Source organism: Suncus etruscus, chromosome 14 (genome assembly GCF_024139225.1).
Source record: "Suncus etruscus isolate mSunEtr1 chromosome 14, mSunEtr1.pri.cur, whole genome shotgun sequence".
Classification (NCBI taxonomy): domain Eukaryota; kingdom Metazoa; phylum Chordata; class Mammalia; order Eulipotyphla; family Soricidae; genus Suncus; species Suncus etruscus.
Genome location: NC_064861.1, coordinates 89,617,240 through 89,640,332, shown reverse-complemented (window position 1 = coordinate 89,640,332; position 23,093 = coordinate 89,617,240). Strand labels below are relative to the sequence as shown.

General features: G+C 54.3%; 1 protein-coding gene across 1 annotated transcript; it reads left to right on the top strand.

The window, feature by feature from the left end:
* The first annotated feature begins 1,027 nt into the window (after window positions 1–1,027).
* OPA3 (outer mitochondrial membrane lipid metabolism regulator OPA3) lies at window positions 1,028–13,181 on the top strand. The gene is made up of 2 exons (XM_049787309.1): window positions 1,028–1,229; window positions 12,780–13,181. Exons 1-2 carry the CDS (start codon window positions 1,088–1,090, stop codon window positions 13,148–13,150), a joined length of 513 nt encoding a protein of 170 aa, XP_049643266.1. The 5' UTR covers window positions 1,028–1,087; the 3' UTR covers window positions 13,151–13,181.
* The last annotated feature ends 9,912 nt before the right edge of the window (window positions 13,182–23,093 follow it).

Sequence of the window (23,093 nt, the reverse complement as noted above, 5' to 3'; positions counted from 1 at the left end):
CTCTGTCATTTAACTTTGGTGGGTCAGCAGCAGCTTCTGGGCAACTCCCGAATCCACTATTGGTACTGGAATCAGCAAGAACTCCATGATAAGCCCGGTACATGAATAAGCTGTTTGGGGGCATTGCTTACTGCCTAACTGGTAACCTTCTAAGCACTTGACGGGCTGCGCATTCCTACAGGTTCGTAGATAGCAACCTCACAGCAATGCAATTAATAAGTGCTGTTATGATGTCTATTCAGCGGACCAAGGACAAAGGGTGGCTCAGAGATTTTTTTCCTGATTTTTGGGTCACACCCGGCAGCACTTAGAAATCACTCGGGGGACCATATGGGATGCCGGGATTCGAACCACCATCCTGCATGAAAGGCAAACACCCTACCTCCGTGTTATCTCTCGGGCCCCTGGCTCAGAGTTTGAAGTCAACTCCCTGGAAATCAAACAGATGAGACTCCCAGCTCTGGGTTGCATGACCACCAATAATTCCTCTTTATTTTTATTTTTTTCATTTTTGGGCCAGATCCGGCGATGCTTCTGGCTCTGCACTCAGGAATCATTCCAGCTGAGCTCAGGGGACCCACGCTAGGAGACGACGGGGCTCGAACCCGGGTCGACCTGCAAGGCAAGAGCCCTCCCCGCTGTCCTATCTCTAGCCCCAAGGAAGGTCCCCTTAGCCTCGCCTGGAGGAACAGCAGCAGCAACGGGCCGGGGAGAGTATATTTGCGAATTATTCCTAATTAGGGCTAATTAAGAACCGCCTCCGGTAGCGCCTAAGACCATTTAGGCCCGTGACGTCACGACGCCCGCGGTGACGTCAGAGCCGGGGAGGGCGTGGGAATCCGAGCCCTTTCCCGCCAACGGCCGTTGGCCGGCCACGCCCCCGGACCGCTCACTTCCGCCTCTATTTGCATATCTGCGACGTCACGCGCCCCCACAGCGGTCCTCCGGGCCGTGCGGACGCACGTCGCGACGTACGTACGTACGCACGTACGCGCGCACGCACGGCGGGGGCGGGCGGGGCCGGAGGGCGAGCGCGGAGGCGCCCCGCCCAGTCGGGGAGGCAGCGCGTGCCCGTGCGACCGCCAAGATGGTGGTGGGCGCGTTCCCTATGGCGAAGCTGCTCTACCTGGGCATCCGGCAGGTCAGCAAGCCGCTTGCCAACCGCATTAAGGACGCCGCCCGCCGGAGCGAGTTCTTCAAGACCTACATCTGCCTTCCGCCGGCTCAGCGTGAGTCTGACCCCGCGTCCCTCCAAAGCCTTGCCTTTCCTCTAACCCCCTCAGGTGGTTGCTCGGAGGACGGGTTTCCGCTTCTGGCCAATCACAGCCCTAGCCGTCCAAGCCCTGCAGCCAATCAGGGAGGGTCTCTGGAAGACGTGCAGGTGCGTGGGCCAATAGTAAAGAGCTAGCGTGACTCGGGGGCGGGGCAAGATGCAGCCAATAGGGAAAGAGAGCGCGTGGAGATTGACGTCTCGGCAAGCCAATAGCGTGGCGGAATGAGCCATTGGGGCGGGCTTTCTCGGAATGAGAGGCGTTTAAGGGGCGGGGCCGCAGAGATCCAGAAGGGTCTTTTGGCTGGAGTGGCTTTACTTAACCAAACGCTCCCCTGTGACTCAGTTTACCTGTTTGCCTAGAAGGCCACTGTGCTTTTTTTAGGCCCCAGTTTTACTCCGGGAACTAGGACTGGGTTAAGGGTACGACTCCAGCGAAGTCTGGGATCAGGGAGCATGACCTGAAACTCTGGCAAAAAACATAATTGTAACAGTAGTTAAATTATAACCAGGAGATCATTCAAATGACAAACCATTTGGCTTTGTCTAGGTGTCCTCTTGGCACCTTCAGAGCTCAGACCCAGAGGTTATGCCAGGAAGGCTGCCTGGAGGCGGGCCACCACATTGAGATAGAAGTTTGTAAGCTTTCTGCGGATGGATTACATGAAAAAGATACCTCTATGTGCTGTAGGCCTTTGCAAGCGCAGAATAAGGAAACATGTCATTCCATTTGCTCATTTGGAGAACCACCATTCATTCATCCAAATGTTTATTTAGCCAGTTTCTTCCTCCTTCCTTCCTTCCTTCCTTCCTTCCTTCCTTCCTTCCTTCCTTCCTTCCTTCCTTCCTTCCTTCCTTCCTTCCTTCCCTCCCTCCCTCCCTCCCTCCCTCCCTCCCTCCCTCCCTCCTTCCTTCCTTCCTTCCTTCCTTCCTTCCTTCCCTCCCTCCCTTCTTTTTTTTCTACCTTTTCTTTTTTGGATCATATCTGGCAAATTCCCTTACTTACTGGAATCTCTCTTTCCCTATGACCTCTTGATTTGGGGCAGGGATGAGTCAGAGCTAAGCCCCTGGTCAGGCCCGAAACACATTTGTGCCTGTTTCTCTGTATCTCTAGCCCCTTGTTCTGAATTATGAGTCAGCTCAAGGATTAACTCCGTCTTTCTGTAATTTTCTTTTTAATTTTTAATTTTGGTTTGGGGCCACACTGGCGGCTCCTGGCTCTGCGCTCAAAAATCGCCATGGCAGGATCGAGGGACCATGTAGGATGCCGGGAATCGAACCCTGGTGGTACATCCCGCGTCAGCCATGTGCAAGGCAAATGCCCTACCGCTGAGCTATTGCTCTGGCCCCAATCTTTATGCAATTAGTTTTGTCTTTGGTGCCATGGATGGCACCAGGGTTGGCAGACCACATGCAAGGCAAGAGCCTTACTTTATGGACCAACTCTTGACACCATCTCCACACTGAAAACTTTTATATTTTTATTTTATGGGTCACACCTGGCAGGCCTCAGGAGTTATTCTTGGCTTTGCACTCAGAAATCACTCCTGAAAGACTCAGGACAATGTGGGATGCCAGTGATCAAACCCGGGTTGGCCACGTGCAAATCAAACATCTTCCCTTATGTGCTATCACTTCTGTCCCTAAAAACTCTTTACAGGGGCTGGGCGGTGGCGCTGGAGGTAAGGTGTCTGCCTTACCTGCGCTAGCCTTGGAAGGACCACGGTTCGATCCCCCGGCATCCCATATGGTCCCCCAAGCCAGGAGCGACTTCTGAGCACATAGCCAGGAGTAACCCCTGAGCGTCACCGGGTGTGGCCCAAAAACAAAAACAAAAAAATAAAAACTCTTTACAGCAGGGCTGGGCAAGTTTGGGCCTCTACGTACCTTTGTGTGCTCAGGGGCACAGGGACAGCCCCCCCCCCCAATCTGTCCTCTAGGTTGTGGTCTGCACAAAAGTATGTGCCTATTTCTCTCTGTCAGTGGTGCTGGCTACTCTCTGTTTCATCCCTTTCCTCCACCATCAGAGTCACCCCAAACCACCCATCACTGCCTTTGATCTGGGACCCTTTGGGGAAGCGAGCTGGGCTGGACTTCGCCCCCATGGCATTGTCATTGGAAGGCCCATATCTGTATCATCTGGTATGTCCCCCTGGGGCACCTTAGGCTGTCCTATAACTTGTGTGGTTCCTTAAGGGATTTGGGGTCAGACGAACCCTCATTCTTTCCCCATGGGCAGAAACACCCAGCAGTGTGCAGGGAGGAAGATGGCAGGATTTCCCGAGGGGTTTGGGGTCAGAGCTGGGTGCCTCCAGAGCTCATTCCCACCCTGTGGCCATTATCTATCTCCCAGATTCACCCTCACCACTGCCCTCAACCTCCACTGATGCCATTTTCTGGCACCCATTTTGCCCCCAGCGGGCCTGATCTCTGGACACTGCGCCCTGCCCTTGACCAAGGCTTTGTGTTCCCAGAAGAAGCCAAAGCAGCAGGATGGATGGGTGCTGGGGCAGGCACTTCTGTTGGACTTGGGGACCATATGGGATGCCGGGGATTGAACCCAGATTGGCCGCGTGCAAGACAAACACCCTCCTGGCTATGCTTTCACTCAGGCCCCTGGGAATGATTTTCTCCCCGTTGGTTCTCTCACTCTACCTTCATGGACGGAGTCATTAGTTCTTGCTCTGCTGTTTCCATTGTGTGTTCTGGGCAGGTCACTCTCTTTCTGCACTGTGGCTGTTCTCAGGGACTTTGGTACATATAAGAGGGAGAGGTTGAAAGATGAGAAGGGGATGAGGAAAGCGCCAGGCAGACAGAACCAGCGAGAAAGGAGAGAAATGACCAACAGGACACTTATCCCGCAGAGCTCAGAAGGACCTCAGAAATGCCACATCCCAGGGGTGGCTCAGAGGGCTGAGTGCAGGGTCTGATGCAGGGACCCCAGGATGGATCCGTGGTGCTGAGCAATGTTGCGAGTGCCCCCCCCCCCAACAAAAGCAGGAAACAAGCAACCGAAAGTCAACTGCGGGGTCAGAGTGATAGCACAGTGGGGAGCACATTTGCCTTGCATGCAGCTGACCCGGGTTCGATTTCCAGTACTCCATATGGTCTTCCCAGCCTCTCAGGAGTAACTCCTGAGTGCAGAGCCAGGAGTGACCCCTGAGCATCACTGGCTGTGGCACAAAACAATAAGAAAAGTGGGGCCAAAGCAGTAGCATAGTGGTGGGTGGGTATTAGCCTTGGATGCAGCTCACTTGAGTTTGATCCCAGCATTTCATATGGTTCCCCCTAGTGTGCCAGGAGTATTTCTGAATGGAGAGCCAGGAGTAACCCTTGACTGCCAGGTGTGACTCAAAAAAGTTGCCCAGCTGTGCTCCTGACAGTTGCTGAGGCCACCCATCCGGGGAAGACTGGGGTGTTTTTATTTTTATTTATTTTTATTATTATTATTATTTTTATTATTATTATTATTATTATTATTATTATTATTATTATTATTTTTGGTTTTTGGGCAACACCCGGCGGTGCTCAGGGGTTACTCCTTGCTGTCTGCTCAGAAATAGCTCCTGGCAGGCACGGGGGACTACATGGGACACCGGGATTCGAACCAACCACCTGTGGTCCTGGATCAGCTGCTTGCAAGGCAAATGCCGCTGTGCTATCTTTCCGGGCCCGGTGTTTTTATTTTTAACTCGCTTCTGCGATGTTTGGCGTGTGCTCTAGCACTCAGCGACTGTTCCCTGGAGTCTATTTATAATGTTCTGGACACCCATCACTTAGCATCTTTGACAGACGGCAGTGTGCTCTGACTTCTCAGCCACTTTTACCCCACTTCTCAGCAAAGCCACATTTTCCTCATCCTGGGTGCTCAGCAGTCCTGGAAGAAGACTTCAGAGGTGGTTTCCAAACACACAAGGGTGGAGAGAGCTCAGCAGGAAGGGCATTTGCCTTGCATGCAGTCGACCCAGGTTCCATCCCCAGCATCCCATATGGTCCCCCGAGCGCCCAGAAGTGATTTCTGAGCAGACCCAGGAGTCAGCCCTGAGCACCCCCGGGTGTAACCTAAACATCACCCCCATCCTGGACCAAGAAATCCAAAATATACAAACTCAGGGCCCAGGGATCACTCCTAGCCCTGTGCTAGGAACACATGACCCCAGGGTCACGCTTGGTAAAGCTCAGGGGGCCTGATGGGGCTGTGGATGGGACGGGATTGGCTGCATCAAGTGGAGTGAGACCCTTGAACCCTGCACCATCTCTTGGGGGCGCCCACACTGTCCATTTCCTCCTTCAGCCCCCTCCATGCAAAAGCATGCGATGGGCTTTTATGCAAACACTTAATATGCGGGAGGTTGTGGGACTTCTGGACCTGGAGTCTCTAGAAGTCTCTTCCCTGCGGGGCTGGTTCTCTGCCTCCAGAGACCTTTCCCGCCGAGCTGCACTATGCGGAGAGGACAGCAGAGGGCGCTAGTAGCAGCCTTTTGCATTTGGTTTCAGTCCCACCGTCAAAACTTGGTTTCTGTCACTTTAATTATTTGGGTTTTTTTGGTTTTCCTGTTTTCTTTTTCTTTTTAAAATTAATATCTTTATTTAAGTACCACGATTAGAAACATGTTTGTAGTTGAGTTTTATTATTTTTTATTATTTTTTAAATTTATTCTGCATTTTGGGGTCATACCCAGCAGTGCTCCAGGGCTACTTTTGCTGTTGGGGGTCACTTCAAGCCGCACTAAGGGGGTTGTGAGGTGCAGGAGATGTAGCACATTCTGCTAAGATACCTCTCCAGCTCTCTGCACTTGATTTCCTTTCTCTCCTCTTCTTTCTCTCTTTCCCTTCCTCTTGTGGCATGCAGGCTCTGCCCGGAGAGCTTATCTCTCCACCAGCACCCCAGAGCTCTCTTCTTGCATCTTCTGGCTGCTCTGTGGAGAGCTGCCCCGATGTGCAGCCCCTTAAGCAGTGCCCATCACCCCAACTGGTCTCTCTCCCACCTTACTACCAGCTTCTTGATTGTTTCTTGTTCTTTGTTTTGTTTTTGGGCCACACCGGCAGCACTCAGGGATTACTCCTGGCTGTCTGCTCAGAAATAGCTCCTCACAGGCATGGGAAACCATATGGGACGCTGGGATTCGAACCAACCACCTTAGGTCCTCGGTTGACTGCTTGCAAGGCAAACGCCGCTGTGCTACCTCTCTGGCCCCTGTTTCTTGTTTTTATTTTGGGGCCATACCTGGCAGTGCTCGTTCTCAGGGTCGGCTCTGCTTATGCACTCAAGGATCTCTTCTGGTGGGCTCGGGGCACATTGTGGGGTGCAGTGGGGATCAAATCCAGAACTCCATATGGTTCCCAGAGCCCTGTCAGGAGTGAACCCTTTGAGCAAGCCCCGAGCATCACTGGGTGTGGACCCTCTAGAAACAAAAATAAAAAGGGTGAGTGGGAGGCAGTCACCTCGTCACCTCTCCCATTCCTTGCCTCTCCCGCCTTCACAGTTTTGTTCTGACAGAAAGGCTAAGGGGTTTGTTTGCATACAGTCACATCAGCGTCAGGACTCAAACCTGGGGCTCTGCAGGACCCTGCTGGGAGCAGCCTCTCTGGAGCATCTTCCTTCCTGCTTGGGGGCTGCCTGGACCCCATTATGTTGGTCTCTCCAGGTTAGGGTGATACAGAGGGCGGGGATCCTGTGTGGAACAGGGACTTGCTTAAGAAGCTGAGTGCTTCATTCATTCAGCAGATCTTGACTTGGTGCCCGGCGACTGCCAGGAACCGTTGGGCAAGAATGACTAACTTGGCAGGGCTCAAAACCCAGCGCTTGCTTCCCGGAGCCTTTGAGGACCCTCTAGAGCCCCGCCTGAGCGGGTGTTCTCCGCATTGGTCAGTTTGGCGAGTGGTGGGTGGGGCATCCTGTCTCTGAGCCAATCGCTGTGGCCCTGGGGATGAAGCGCTCTGATGATTGGCCAGTTTCGGAGGCTGGTCCGTCCCTCCTGAAGCCTCTCCCGGAGATGGCTGGGAAGATGGGATGCCCCAGGATGCTGGGCCGGCCATCCTCAACCTCGGGGTTCTCCCTGAGTCACTGTTGCCCCACAGGTCTGCTGACACCCCGAGCACTGTTGGGGAGGCTTTCTGGTGGCTGAAACGCCTTCAGGAAAGGGCAAGTGGAGCCAGGCTGGCTCCAGGCTGGGTAGCCCCAGTGCTAACTTAGATTTTTGCAGGTTAGGGAACAGACATGGCCATGCTCAGGGGTGATGCTTGGGGCCATGCGGTGCTTCCTGCATGCAAAGTATGTGGCAGCTGCAGCGCCCATTGAGTGCCAGCTCCCTGCCCCTCACCCCCAGGCCAACTTTTTTTTTTTGGGGGGGGGAAGAGGGCACATCTTGCAGTTCTCAGGACTTACTCCCGGCTCTGTGTTTAGGATGACTCCTAGCAGAGCTCAGCGGACCATTTGAGGTGCTGGAGATTGGACCCAGTTTGGCCTTGTGCAAAGCAGCGCCCTATCCACTCCATATTGTTGCTCCTACCTCTTTCCTTTTTCTTATTTTTTTTTTTTTCGTTTTTTCTTTGGCTGTGCCAACTTCTTTTTTCTGTTGTTGTTTTTGGGTCCTATCTGGAGGTACTCAGGGCTTATTCCTGGCTTTCCACTGAAGAGTCACTCCTGGAGGTACTCAGGGGATTAAAGCTGGGTTGGCTGCATGCAAAGCAAGTACCTTCCCCACTGTGTGATAGCTGTAACCCCTGGGCTTTAGAAACAGCCTTCATGGAAACGTGTCCATATTGACGCAGGTGCAGAACTCAAGTGTGTGGTTCTGTGTGTTGACCCGTGCAGCCCATCCAGGACAGTCAACATCTCAACACCCCAATCTCCCTCCTCACCTGCTTATCACTTGTCTGACTTCTTTCTCTCAAGATGACTTTTCCTTTCCTCATCTTTGTTGTGATCTGGGGTCACACCTGCCCTGAGCTGTGGAGTCTGAATACTCAGCTGGTGCTTTGTCATGGTGGCACTCCTGCAATGCCCGCGGGTCACCATGATGCTCATGGGGGTTGCTGTGTGCTTTCTGGGGGTACTGTGGTGCTCATGGGGGTCTCTGGTGCTCGTTAGGGAATGCTGTGGTGCTGGGGGTGCAGCTTGGCGGCTGTGTATCCCATTGCCTGGTGTCCTGCTCGCTCAGGGCTTTGCGCACAACTGCAGTGTGCCAGGGGCCATCCGGTCCTGGGCAGTGCAGGGCTGAGAGGAGGGTAGGATTTGAGCTCCACCAGCTGCACCAAGGGGTTCTTATTTAGTGGGGTACATTTCTCAGGGCTTATTCCTAGCCCTGTGCTCAGGAGTCAGGACTCGAGGAGCTCATCTGGGGTCCTGGGAACAAACCTGAGTCAGCAGCGTGCAAGGCAGGCAACCTCCCCACTGTGCCTTCCCTCCAGCCCCTTATTACATGATTTTGGGGGGAAATGTATTACTTGTCAGTTGGTTTTATTTCTTTTCTGATTGGGGGCACACCCAGCAATGCTTGGGGTCATTGCTGGAGATGTTCAGGGGACCACACAGACCTGGGGGTCAGATCTGGGTTCCCACTTGTGTCAGAGCCTGCACTCCAGTCCCCTCCCCATTCTTGCTCTGTATGCAGCAGAAAGGGTCCCCCTCATCCCCCCATTCTCTATCCCTACTTCCCCTGGACACCAGGTCCTGGAGGGGGTTATGCCTCAACCCCGAATCTCAGGGGGATGTGTCTCGGGTTTCCTGACTTCGAGGAGTTCTGAGCCTGGGTGGGCCAATCCACCGTATTAAACATAGTTCTCCCCACAGCACTGTTGGGAGTGCACGCATGATTGTGTGTGTTGTTGTGTATGCTTGTCTTTGTCGCTGCTGTCAACGTGTGTGACTGTGCAGGCAGGTCTGTATAGCTGCTCCAAGTGTCGTGATTGAGTGCTTGTCTATCTAGCTGCTGGGTGAGCATGTGTGATTGTGTGTGGTTGTGTGTGCGTTCGTGTGTGTGTGTGTGTGTGTGTGTGTGTGTGTGTGTGTGTGTGTGTAGCTCCAGGGAGGGCATCTGATTACACATGCATGACTGTGCATGCGTGATGATAGCTGACGGATTACCCCGTGCCTCTCCATCTCAGAGCTGCTTGTAAAAAGCAAAAAAAAAAAAAAAAAAAAATCCTTTCCCCTTTGAGCAGTTTGAATTGACAGGAAAATGACCCGTCACACAGTTGCCAAGTCCTTATCACTCGCCCCAGGCTGGTGCACGGGGGCCCTCAAGCCCTGCAGACCTGGGCCCCATTCCAGGGCTGCTCTGGCCCTTGTCAAGGTCAGTGACCTAACCTCTCGGATCAGTTCATCACTTCATGGCCCCATGTTCTTGCTGGTCTCATGTCTTTCTTGAGGTCCTGCCTCTTTGGCATGCATTCCTAGCAATGACACCATGTCAGGGGTGAGCACCCACAGCCAGTGGCACCCGGGGCCTTGTGAGCAAGTGGCATCTATTGGGGACTCCAGTGCCAGGTCACACTATCTTCCCCTTCAGTGTTTACATGGCTTCTTCAGCTCGAAATGGGGGTGGGGGACTCGGAAGCACTCTAAGATTTCCAATGAATGGCTTCTCAGTGGACCAAAAACAAACAAACAAGAAAAAAAAAAAAAAAAAACCAGGACAGCAGTCAGGGTGCTGCTGTGAATGGGGCTGATCACAGTCTGACCCCGGCACCCCATAGAGCCCCTCAGCACAGCCAGGTAGGGCTTTGAAACCAAAAGGAAAAGAAAGAAATTCCTATGGGATGACCTCACTCACCCCAGGCTACCTTAACTTGGTGCCTTTCCCAAACTCTACTAGGCAGTGCTTGCAGACCCCATACTAGACTTCGCAGGTTAGTTTTCTTGCTCCTCTCCCTGGGCTGCTTCTGGAAACTTCTCTGATTAGCTCAGCCTTGTGTTGCCCTCTAGGCTGCTGGTTGCAAACGGAAGGTGACTGTCTGGGAACCCCCGGGCACCTGGACAGTGTCCTCAGTGGAGGAGGGAAGCAGGGGGTGGGTGCCTTACTGGAGCCCCAGCCTGCACTCTGGAATTTCCTGCAGTGTCATGGTCTGATGTGTGAGTGTCCTTGGGGTGCCCTGCAGCCCATCTGGGGCTCCAGTTGCACTGGGCCTGGGCAGGCCAGAAATAGGGGGCTCCTGGCAGGCTCCTCAGTGCCCCCCCCCCCCCGTCCGCCCATGTCTGCATTAGCTGGTATCGCCCCTTGCTCCTCATGTGCATCTCTCCCTAATGTGTAGTCTCATCTCCTCTGCCCCATTACATTCTCTTCTAGTTCTTTTGGGTTTTTTTTTTTTGGGGGGGGATACACCCAGTGATGCTCAGGGATTACTCCTGGCTCCGCACTCAGGAATCATTTCTGTCTGTGCTTAGGAACCCTGTGGGATGCGGGGTACCGAACCTCGGTCAGCCATGTGCAAGGCAAACACCCTCCCAGCCACAAAGTTTTTATTGAAACAAGATAGTTTTTATTGAAACTTATATAGGAAGATGTGTGTGTGAGAGAAAGGCAGCAGAGAGACAAGCGAGTGAAAGATGCTTTCAAGGGAGAAACTAAGCGAGTCTTTTTTCTTAGATGTCAGAACAGAAACCGGGGCCCAGAGCAATAGGACAAGGGGGAAGACGTTTGCTTTTGCACGTAGCTGAGCCAGGTTTGACCCCTGCATCCCATAATGGCCCCCAAGCACTGCCAGGAGTGATCCCAGGGTGCAGAGCCAGAAGTAAGTCCTGAGCACTGCTGGGGAAGGTCCCAAAACCAAACAGAACAGAAAGAGGCAGGCTTGGAAGGTGATGTAGTGGCAGGGCCTGGGACATATGTGCAGGAGCCCACAGAACTTTCCGGGCACCTCACAGTCCCCCAGCACTTCCTGGAGAAGCCCCTTCCCCCCACTGGGCATTGCCCAAATAGAGTCATTTCCTGTTAGCTCGGGGGGGGGGGGGGGGGGGAGAATGTTCCACACAGATAAGAAAACAGAATAGGAGAGTGTGTGCTCACAACCCCCCTCTGGTTAATATTGGGGCTTGTCCTTAAGTCATGGCGGGAGGACATCTGGAATGTTCTCGAACTGCTTCTTGGTTTTTTCCTTGATTTTTTTTTGAATGGACTCATGGCAGTTATGGTGGGAGTCATTCCTGGTGGGGTTCAGAAACAGGGTTCAGACTGGGGTCGGCCACCTGCAAGGCAAGCGCCTGCCCCCTGTACCATCTCTCCGGCCCCAAACAGGCTTGGTCGTGGTTTTTTATTTATTTTGGGCCCCCAATCTTAAAGGACCCCCAGGGCCCAGTGTGGTGATTCTCAGCCAACTGGGCTGTTAAGGTCAATGCTCAGGCCCTGCTGAAACATCTTCAATGAGGCGGAATATACATACCCCCACTTCTAGGGGACGTGCTGTTGGAATGTCATCGCCCAGCAGTAGGAACTCAGCGTTTGCCAGGGGCTTCTCTAGCCTGGCCCCGCACCTCTGCGACACCCAGAGTCAAGTCAGTCAGTTGTTTCTCCAGCACCTGCATTCGGCTGCCCTCTTGGTGGGTCAGGGAGACAGGCAAAAGGAGGCAGCCGGCCCTGGTTCCATACCCAGCAACACAACGGGGCCCACAGGAGTGGTCTCTGAGCACCACTGGGGGAGGCCAAAGGAGAAAGGAAAAGGGAAAATAAAAAATTTGGAAAAGAATAAGAACCGGGAAAATGAAATACCTTCTACTGGGCAGCAGACCTTGGTGCCTGGACTGCCCCGAGCTGCCTCCGAGGCCCCAAAGGCAGCCGCAGCTCCAGCGGTACAGCCCGCCAGCACAGGAACCGCACCCCTCCATTCTTGTGTCTTGATGGAGTCGGGCCACCAGCACCAAAGGGGGTGAGGCCCCTATGCTCAGAGTCTCCCCCTAAAAAACAACAAAAAAAAAACCCAGCTCAGTCCTGAGGCTTTTGCCCTCCCACCCCCAAAGCGCACCCCTCTCCTGAACGGCTTTCAGGCTTCTCAGCCAGGCCAGGGGCCAGAGCACAAAGGGGAAGGTGCTTGCCTGGTGCGTAGTGATCCCCAGCTCCACTGATGGCTCCGTGAGCACAGAACCAGGAGTCAATCTTGGGCACAGCGCCAGGAGTCAGCACAGAACCAAGAGTCAGCCCTGAGCACAGCATCAGGAGTCAGCCTTAAGCACAGAGCCAGGAATTAGCCTTGAACACAATGCCAGGAATCAGCTGTGAGCACAGAGGCAGGAGTCAACACAGAGCCAGGAGTCAGCCCTGAGCACAGAGCTAGGCGAGGCCCTAAAACCAAAACAAAGTAAACAATAAAGGATGCCTGGACAGAAGAGAATTAAGGTCCGAGCTCCTGCTGCCAGGGAGGCCGGCGCAGTCCCCCTAAGACACCCCCAAAGCAAGTACAGGGCATGCCCCAGTGCTGACACTGGACCTGCCCGGTGCCAGGGGGAGCGGGGCCGAGGGTGGGGGGCGCCCAGAGCCCGAGCTGACCCTCTCTCCGTCCGTCCGCCCCGCAGTGTACCACTGGGTGGAGATGCGGACCAAGATGCGCATCATGGGCTTCCGGGGCTCCACCATCAAGCCGCTGAACGAGGAGGCGGCGGCCGAGTTGGGTGCAGAGCTGCTGGGCGAGGCCACCATCTTCGTGGTGGGCGGCGGCTGTCTGGTGCTGGAGTACTGGCGCCATCAGATGCAGCAGCGCAAGAAGGACGAGGAGTCTCGGGCCGCCTGGGACGCGATGCAGGCCGAGGTGGGCCGCCTGGCGCTGGCCGTGGAGGCGCTGCAGGCCCAGGCCTCCCCCCACGGCGCCCTGGAGGAGCTGCGCGGCCAGATGCAGGAGCTGCGGGCCCAGCTGGACGCCCAGGGCTCGTGCCCGCGCCGGGGCTAGGACGCATCTCCAGACCTGCACGTGGACTTGAACTTGACCCGGACACGTGACATGAGGCCTTCTTCCCGGGTGTCAAGGCAACTCGGGAGGGGTCACCCTGCTGGCCGGCTCCTGTGGGAACTGTCGTTTGGGCTCATCGCTCCCTGCCTCACCCCCAAATCACAGCTCCAAAGCCTCCAGGACATGTGTCTCAGCAGGACATCTGGCCAGAGGGACAGTGGACCCCAGATTTGAGCTGTATCCACTGTGCTCTCCTGGGGTACCCGTCCCAGAACCCCTCAAGCTCCTTCCTCTGCCATTGGCCTCAGGCCCTGAAGATGGGGCTCACAGACCCTTTCCAGGGGCCTCCATTGGGCCCTCTACTCGATCACTGTTTGCTGTGACCTCCAAACATTTCCCCTTTCCCTTCCCTGAGTCCAAGGCCAGGCTCCAGCTGAACCCCCAGCTCTGCCCGGTACTGGCGCCTGTGTGCTGAGCCCCAGAAGGCCTGTGCTGGACTAGCCCTGTGGACTCCCATCTGCTGGGCAGTCTGGGGCCTCCAGCCTGCAGTTTCCCCAAACCCCTGGGCCTGGAGTGAGCCCCTGGGCTTTTCCTGGTGGCCTTCCCGCAGGCTATCTCTTGGGTGCTGCCTGGTCCCCACCCCCACTCTTGCTGCACGAGTCCCCCCTAAATGCAGCAGAGCCCCTCTCACTTTCTTAGTTCATTTCCTGCAATTGCATCCACAGAACACACAGGAATTTTCTCACTTCTTGTCGGTTATTCCCAAGATCCCAACTCAAGGGGTGCATGGGATACCACCCTCTCAGACTTGGGGTACATCTGAGTCTTGCCAGCTGCTAGGGCCCTAGGGCCTCTCTATTCTGCTCCATCCCTGTCCGAATCTTTCACAGGCTAGGGTATATCCCTGGTTGCCTCCCAAAGACCCTTTTCTGAACAACCTCTTGATTGCAGGGGGGTCAGGACATGGATATCCCTCATTGGGGTTGGGCATGCTGCTCAAACCACAACTACCCCCAGATCTTCCCCAGAAGGGGAAACAGGCCTGGGGGGGGCACACCAAGGGTTCTCTGAGCCTCAAAGTCAGTGAGGGGCAGGGTAGGAGTACAGTAGAGGTGAAGGTTAGGAGAGCTGGGGAAGGTCCCCAGGTTATCCTGGGTGCAGTGGGCAGTGTGCTGTGCAGTGGGAGGTGTGGGTTTGCATGGAGTTCTCAGGAATTGCAGAGGACTGGGGTGTCCCTAAACCCCCTTCAGAAGCCCTCAGTGACAATGTGGCCACCAGGGTCCTCCTCTCACAGGGCCAAGTGAAAGGGGAGGGCTTCCTCCCTAGACCGGAACCACAGAGAGACTGGGCTTCCAGAACAGCATCTTTGGCCCTCCCAGAGGCCAGGGGGACTCGAGGAGGGGGTCCCAGGTGAGGTGTCTGGAAGAGGCCCGGAGCATTAGGAGAGCTACAAGCATGCACAATACCTGGAGTCTATGGGTTCCCCTGGCCAGGGCTGTGTCCTGTCCCTCCCCTCATATCATGAGGAATTAATGGTCATCATCATTGACGACATTTTTGTCTGCCCTCACATACAAATCTAGTGCCACCGCCCAGCAGAGCCCTGCCCTGACCAGCGGGAATCGTGGGGTGGTGCAAATGGAGGGCGTTTCCGAGCATTGCTTTGGAACCCCTCCTGTACTGAGGTTTTTCAAGTCCCCCAGAACCATTTTCTTTAGTTTGCCAGGAGGCACCGAGAGGGAGTGGCAAGAAGGAGATTTTTCGGACCAGTGTTCCCATCTCTGACTTAGCACTGTCCTCACATCTGCAGGCCCAGCCTCGCCCGGGACAAGTGTCCTCACCCTTGGCCAGTGTTTGGGAGGGAGAAGTAGAGCGATGAGAAAAATCCCTGATTCATTTCTGAGACCAGGTATGGTTCCTTGCCCTGGGGCCCACGGAACAGACATTTGTGACTTGGGCGAAGGGGGAGAATAAATTTGTAAATGAATGTCTTTGTCATTCTTTGATGCACTTACACTTTTGTGTTTCTTGCTGACATAATCTCTTAACCTAAGATTAAATAAAACACCCTGCTGGTGGAGCTGGAACAATAGATGAGACCGGTTGCCTGGCATATGGCTGACTAAATGGGGTTTAATCCCCAGCTCCCCACACAGTCCCTGAAAAAAATACCGGCAGAAGCCAGAGACAAATCAGTAGCTCAAGGAGCTGGAACACATGTGCTTTGAATGCAGGACACCCTGTTTCAATCCCCAGCACCTCCTGGAAGTCAGAAGTCAATCCTTAGTACTGCTGGATGTAGCCCCAAACAAAAAAAAAAGGCTTGATTTTAAGAAATTGGGGTAAAGGTGCTTGACTTATTTGAAGCCAACCCCATTTGGATCCCCAACATAGCCAACAGCAGTTCTGAGCTTTGCTGGGTATGACCTGCATAACCTTTCACTGTGGGACAGGAGCAATAGAACAAGGCAGGGCATTTGCCTTGCATGCAGCCAACCCAGGACAGACCTGGGTTTGAGCCCCAGCATCCCATATGGTACCCTGAGCCTACCAGGAGCGATTTCTGAGCGCAGAGCCAGGAGTAACCCAAGCGCTGCTGGGTGTGGCCCCACAACCAACCAACCAAACAAACAAACAAAAAACCAAGAAAAGAATTTCTCATTTGGCAGGACACAGGGTTCATGAACTGAGCAAAAGCATCAGCACATAGGACCCAGGTTCGAGCGCCAGCACTGCACAGTCCAAGAACCACCAGGAGCATCACCAAAAGGGCCAAATAAAGGGCTGGAGTTAAGGCATTGGACTTGCATGTGGCCCCCCAGTTCAACCCCTGATACTATGGATGGTCCCCCAGCACTGCTGGGAGCAACCTCTTAGCACACCCTGCCCCCTAAAATGAGAAAAACGGGCTGGAGAGATAGCATGGAGGTAAGACATTTGCCTTGCATGCAGAAAGACGGTGGTTCGAATCCCGGCATCCCATATAGTTCCCCAAGCCTTCCAGGAGCGATTTCTGAGCATAGAGCCAGGCGTAACCCCTGAGCACCAACAGTTACCCAAAAAAACAAACAAAAAAAAAGAGAGAGAAAGGGCCCGGAGAGATAGCACAGCGGTGTTTGCCTTGCAAGCAGCGGATCCAGGACCTAAGGTGGTTGGTTCGAATCCCGGTGTCCCATATGGTCCCCCGTGCTTGCCAGGAGCTATTTCTGAGCAGACAGCCAGGAGTAATCCCTGAGCACTGCCGGGTGTGGCCCAAAAACAAAAAAAAAACAAAAAAACAAAAAAAAAAAAAAGAGAGAGAGAGAAATTATTACTGAGAATTCAGCCCTGTGCCAGATGGTTCTGGGCCATGCTGGGGTCTCCCTGACTGAGATGCCCCACCCTGCCTCAGGCTTCTCAGGTCCCCAATGCTTCCTCCCCCCTTCCCCCCATGTAAAACAGCCTCACCTCAGCATGTTCTCCAACCCAAGCACCACAGGGAGGCCCTTAGATTCCAGGCCCTGTGCTTCAAAGCCATCAGTCTGCACAGCAGGGTCTGGTTTCCCTCAGCTGGCCCCGGGTTCCCCGCCAGCACTGCTGGGGACCCATAGTGCCTCCCCTGGATTTTGCCTCCTGCAGCTGCCAGGCCTGATGGGGCATAAGATGAAGTGTCTTCTTGGAGCACTGGGCAACCCTGGCCCCCCCAAAAAGAAGCAGACCTTTGGACTGTTGACTGAGCACTGAGCTCATACTGGGAAGTGACCGGGACCCATAGCAGGACACCCCCCTTCCCATATAAGAAGCAGCTAGGAAGGGGAAGAATGCATACCAGTCAGAATCTCTGGAAAGGAAGCTCCCCCCCAACCCCAGCCACCCTCCAGCTGATTCACGGAGATTTCCTTCTTGTCTCACTCACCTAGGAGAGGCATCCCCTTTACCTCGCCCGCAGCAGAGCTGGGTGTGTGATAAACTCACCCTGGCCTTTAAAGATGAAAACGGCCCTAGAGGTGCTGAAACTCAGGCTTTCCCCAAGGTACTCGGCTTCCACTCTCAGCATCCAGCCAGGACCTGGAGCACCGCCAGGTGTGACCGCAAGACCAGCAGGAAACGCCAGAGTGATAGATAGGACAGTGGGGAGGGCGCTAGCCTCACCTGCGGACAAACCAGGTTTCAATCCCAGTTTCCAGAGGGTCCCCCTGAACACCACCAAGAGTGGTGCAGATCCAGGAGAAACCCCTGAGCATTACCAGCTGTGGCCAAAAACAAAACCAAAAAGAAAGAAACAAAAAAACCATGAAAACCGGGACCCAAGAGATCAAACTGTAGCAAGATCTCGCCTTTCGTGTTGCCAATCCTAGTTCAGTACCACACCACACCACCCCCCCCCCATAAGATCCTCTGAGCACTGAGCCAGGAGCAAGCCCTGAGCACATCGAAGTGTGGCCAGAAGCAAAAAGTCACAACAAAACCCATAGTTATCTGTTCCTAGCAAGGGTTACTTAGGTTTAATATTATGTTCTAGTTGCCCTTACTGTGTGCTGGGACTTTTCCGTTCTGTTTTGTTTCATTAAAAAAAAATCTTCAGGGGCTGGAGCAGTGGTATAGCGGTAGGGTGTTTGCCTAGGACAGACCATGATTCGATCCCGATTCCCCGGCGTCCCATATGGTCCCCCGAGCCAGGAGTGATTTCTGACTCCAGAGCCAGGAGTAACTCCTGAGTGTCAGCGGGTGTGGCCCAAAAACAAAAACAAAACAGAACAAAAAAATCTTCAGGGCCTGGAACAATAGTATGGCAGCTGGGGTGCCTGCCTTGCACATGGCTGACTCTGGTTACTTCCATCCCCCTCACCCCATATGGTGCCCTGAACCCTACTAAGGCTGACCCTTGGGCACAAGCCAGGAATAAGGCCCAGAGCTTCTCTTTGTGGTCCCAAACCAAAGCAAATCAGAAAAGACACTTTCCTGACAGGTGAGTTGGTTTGAAGGGCTGAAACACGAGCTTGACACACAAGAGCCCTGGTTTCATACCCAGGATGACACCAGCCGCCCAATACCACCAGTGGTAGCCCCTGAGCACTGCTTTGGGTAGGCTAAAATCTTTAACAGTCCCCCCAAAAAAGTGGGGGAAGGAGGGTAAGGAAAGAGGAGGAAGTGGGAAGGAAACTGAAAGGAGGAAGAGGAAGGAAGGAACTGAAGGAAAGGAAGAAAGGGAGGGAGAAAAGGAAGGAAAGAGGGAAGGAAGGAATGGTGAATTGGTTTAGGCTGCTGGAGCACTGGCTGTTGCTCAAGGGATGTGGAGCTGTAGATGGAGGAGCAGGAGCAGCAGGATTCTAGCTGGACAGTAGGTCACCTATGGCCAGCCTGATGGAGAAGACGGTGGACTTTCAGGCAGGAGGGGAAGGTCTAGAAGGTTCTGGGTGGTTCTGTGCTATTCTGGGTGGGTGCCTCCCTGCTTGCAAGGTGGAGCAGACAGGTTGGGGGAGCAAAAGGTGTGGCAAGTCTGAGGGATTTTGCCCTGTGCACCGCCTGGGGACGAGCTGCCCTGAGAATGTGGGTAGTCCCCTGGACCCCATGGGGGACTGCTTGGAGGCCCTACCCTACAGCAGTGATCTTAGATTTGGGGGTTCCTCCAGCCTGTCTTGTCTAATTTTGCCCAGGTCCTTTTGCAGACCTGCAGGAAGGAAACTAATGGAGGTGGCAGGCTTGGACTTAGGATCTGAGTTTGAGGCTCTTAGGGTCCCCAGAGGGCAGTGTACAGGTCAGACCCCAAGACTTCAGCCAAGTAAGCGCCCCATTAGCGCCCCCAGGATGCCAACAGGTCCCTGAAACTGGGCAATGTTTCTCTTAGAACTCAAGTCCCTTTTCCATCGCAAAGCATCCCACAATCAGCGAAACCCAGCTCTCTCTTAACTAGAATCTGCAGTCCAGTTGGGGTTGGCTTGGTTTGGTTTGGGTGGGGGCATCACTCCAGGAGTGATGCTCAGGGTTCTCTCTGGCTTGGGGGGGGACCATGCAGTGTTGGGGAGAGCACCCCATCTGCAGAGCTCTTTGGATATCTTTTTGTTTGTTTGTTTGTTTTTGGGCCCACACCTAGTGACGCTCAGGGGTTAGTCCTGGCTATGTGTTCAGAAATCGCTCCTGGCTTAGGGGACCATATGGGATGCTGGGGGGTTGTACTGAGGTCCGTCCTATGCTAGCGCCAGCAAGACAGACACCTTACTGCTCCGCACCACTGCTCCAGCCCCCCTTATCTCCACTCTTAGAGGCACTTTGCAAACCCTTGGGGGAAGCAACTCACTGTCGGAACCAGGTTTACTTGAAAACCCTCTTCTTCCCCTCTCATGGGGGTCCCTTGCCTGGAACCTTTCTGTGCAAAGCTTCAGGTGACCTGAAAATGCTTCATACCTGCCTCACCCTGAAAACTCTGCAGGCTGGCAGAGCTCCCCCAAAAGGCCAGATGGAACTCACTCCTGCCTCAAACCCAGCAGTGTTTCCTCTTGTCACTTGGGGCCCATCCCGCTCATCCACCTCTTGGGATGCTCCTCGGCTCCGGTCCCCCAAAGCATCTTTGGCATCTCCGCACTCCAGGCTTAGCTGGAGCACCCTGTATACTGTCAACACCCAACACTCACCAACACCCACGTATGTGTTCACCGTCAAGACTTGATCTTGGGCCCGGAGAGATAGCACAGCGGCGTTTGCCTTGCAAGCAGCCGATCCAGGACCAAAGGTGGTTGGTTCGAATCCCGGTGTCCCATATGGTCCCCCGTGCCTGCCAGGAGCTATTTCTGAGCAGACAGCCAGGAGTAACCCCTGAGCACTGCCGGGTGTGACCCAAAAACCAAAAAAAAAAAAAAAAAAAAAGACTTGATCTTGGGCCGTATCTCTCCAGCCACAACCCTTGTCTGCCCCTTTCTTTCTTTTTTCTTTTGGTTTTTGGGCCACAGCAGGCAATTCTCAGGTTTTACTCCTGGCTTTGCGCTCAGAAATTGCTCCTGGTTTGGGGGACCATGTGGGACGCCCAGGATCGAACCAAGGGCCATCCCAGGTTAGTGCATGCAAGGCAAACACCCTACTGCTTGCGCCACTGCTCCGGCCCCGTTGCCTGTCCCTCTCATGTCAGTTGTACACTTGATTATTTGCTGCAGTTTGATTTCGCTCTGCTTTGTTTTTTATGTTGATTTTGTTGTTTGATTTGGTTTTTTGGGGGGTCACATTCTTTGGCGCTCAAGTTTTACTCTTGGTGGGCTCTGGGGACCTTATGAGATGCCAAGAATTGAACTCAATAAGGCAAACGTCCTCCCTGCTGTACATTCTAGCCTCAGTTGTTTGATTTTGGGGCAACACCTGGCAGTGCTTTGGGGCTGACTCCTTTTCTGTGCTCAGGAATCACTCCTGGTGGGCTTGGGGGACCATATGAGGTGCTGAGAATCGGACCTTCTGCATTATCTCCTCAGCCCAAGAATCTGCTGTCCCCAGTGAACGGCTAGTGTGTTATTTGTTTGTTTGTTTTGTTTTTTGGGGCTACACCCAGTGGCACTTGGATTACTCCTGGCTCTGCGCTCAGAAATCGCTTGTGGCAGGTTCGGGGGACCTATGGGATGCAGAGGAACAAACCCAGGGTTTGTCCTGTGTCGGCCACGTGCAAGGCAAATGCCCAACTGTGGTGCTACCACTCTGGCCCCCTGACTGTGTATTTTGCATATATGAGACCAGGCTTCTATCTTCCCTCCACACCTCAAAAGAAATCAGTAAATAAAGCTGCCAGGAGCTTTTCTAGCTACCAGAATGTGGACTGAAGAAACACCAGACTTGATAGGAATCTCAGGACCTGAGCTATAATAGCACAGCGGGGAGGGCATTTGCCTTGCACACCAACGACCTGGGTTCGATCTCCAGCATCCCATAGGGCCCCTGAGCACCACCAGGAGTGATTCCTGAGTGCAGAGCTAGGAGTCAGCCCTGAGCACCTTCGATGTGGCCTGAAAGCCAGGGTGAGGGTGGTGGTGGCTGGCATCCAATTTTAGGGCCTCTCATTGGGATGTGGGACTTGGGGGTGGGTGGGGAGTGGGGGCCCTGTCCCCTGACCCCTCTCCCCCATCCGTCTGTCCATCCCTCCCCACAGTGTACCACTGGGTGGAGATGCGGACCAAGATGCGCATCCTGGGCTTCCACGGCCAAACCGTCAAGCCGCTGAACGAGGAGGCGGCGGCCGAGCTGGGCGCCGAGCTGCTGGGCGAGGCCACCATCTTCGTGGTGGCCTGCAGCTGCCTGGTGCTCGAGTACTGGCGCCAGAGGGCGCAGAGCCGGCGCCTCGAGGAGGAGCAGCGGGTCGCCTGGGACGCCCTGCGGGCCAAGCTGGACCGCCTGACGCAGACCTTGGAGGCGCTGCAGACCGAGGGGCAGCTGCTGCAACTGCGGACATCCCCCAAGTTCCCCTCGTCCCTGACGGCGCCCCCAGCATTGCAGCCTGAGTCCCCCACTTTGCAACCAGCGCCCCCAGCATTGCAGCCTGAGCCACCCGCTTTGCAACCAGCGCCCCCATCATTGCAGTCAGCGCCTCCAGCAGTGCAGCCAGTGGCCCCAGCATTGCAGCCTGAGTCCCCCACTTTGCAGTCAGCGCCCCCAGCAATGCAGCCTGAGCTCCCCGCACTGAAGCCAGCACCCCCCACATTGCAGGCAGCGCCCTCGGAACCCCTAACATCGCACTTGGAGTCCCTGACGGTGCCTTGCGCGTCCCCTGGGCATCTGATACCACCCCCGGCAGCTCCCGAGGCTGTGCCCCTAAGGGCACCCCAAGCTCCTGAGTCCCAGGACTAGGAGCTCAGAGTTAGTGGGGATAGGGGGTGCCCAGCTGGGCCAAGACAGGTTAATGGGGGGGCTTGTTTCCTCTCAGGAACCAGCAAGGCCTGGGTCCAGCCAGCCCTGCTGGTGATTTAAATGACCCCAATTGGGTAGCTATGCACCCCAGCTATCATGCACTCTCAGCTGGCATCACTCAGGGACCCCCTCCCCACTGCCTTTCCATCACTGGGGGGGGTGTTGCATTGACCTATTGGCCAGGTGACCAGGTAGCCCCCCCCTTGGAGGGGAAAATGGGTCTGACTCAGGGCTGCCACATTTCAGTTATTTTATTTGTTAATTTGTTCAGAGGTTTTGGGGCCACATCCAGTGGCCATCAGGAGTTACTCTGCACTCAGAAATTATTCCAGCCAGTCTCTGGGGACCATATGGGAAGCCCGAGAGCACTCCGGCACTGTTTCAGTTATTTTTTAGATTGTTAGTCGTATTTTGATTTTTTTTTTTTCTAAAGGGTTGGAGGCCATACCAGGCCTGGCTTGGGACTCGAGTGTCCCCTGGCCATGTCAGCAACGGCAGCTACCTGCACTGCTGGGTCTGTGTCTACCTGTCCATCTGCAGACCATTTCTTCTGTTCTCAACATCACCTGCCCGGCCCTGGACCAATTGATGTCATATCCAACCGAGGCCTCTGGTAGACTTACCAGTTCTAATGGGTCACTGTCTTCTCCCCAAATCTTCCCTCCTCCCTGCCTCTGAACCAGCCCCTCCAGTGCTATTTATAGTTTTGGGGTCACACCTAGAGGGATTCTAGAGACCATATGTGGTTCTGAGTGTCCAACCCAGGTTGGCTTCATGCAAGTGCCTTAACTCCTCTATCTCCCTGCCACCACCACCCCACTTAAACCAAGAACCCCACCCTATGCAAGTGGACGCCATGAAGAGGCGGTTATCACCTACCCACTGTGTATCCTACCCCATGGGCCCCAGAACTGTCCTGTTTCTGTGACTGACCCTGTCTTATCATTAAAGAAATCTTAAATATATCGGCTTTAGAATGTCTGAGTCTCGTGATAACATCTGCAAAAGGAGTTGCTGGAAATCAAGAGGCAGGGAGGGATCTGATGAGAATGGCAAAGTGCCCCATGAAGGGAAACTGAGTCAC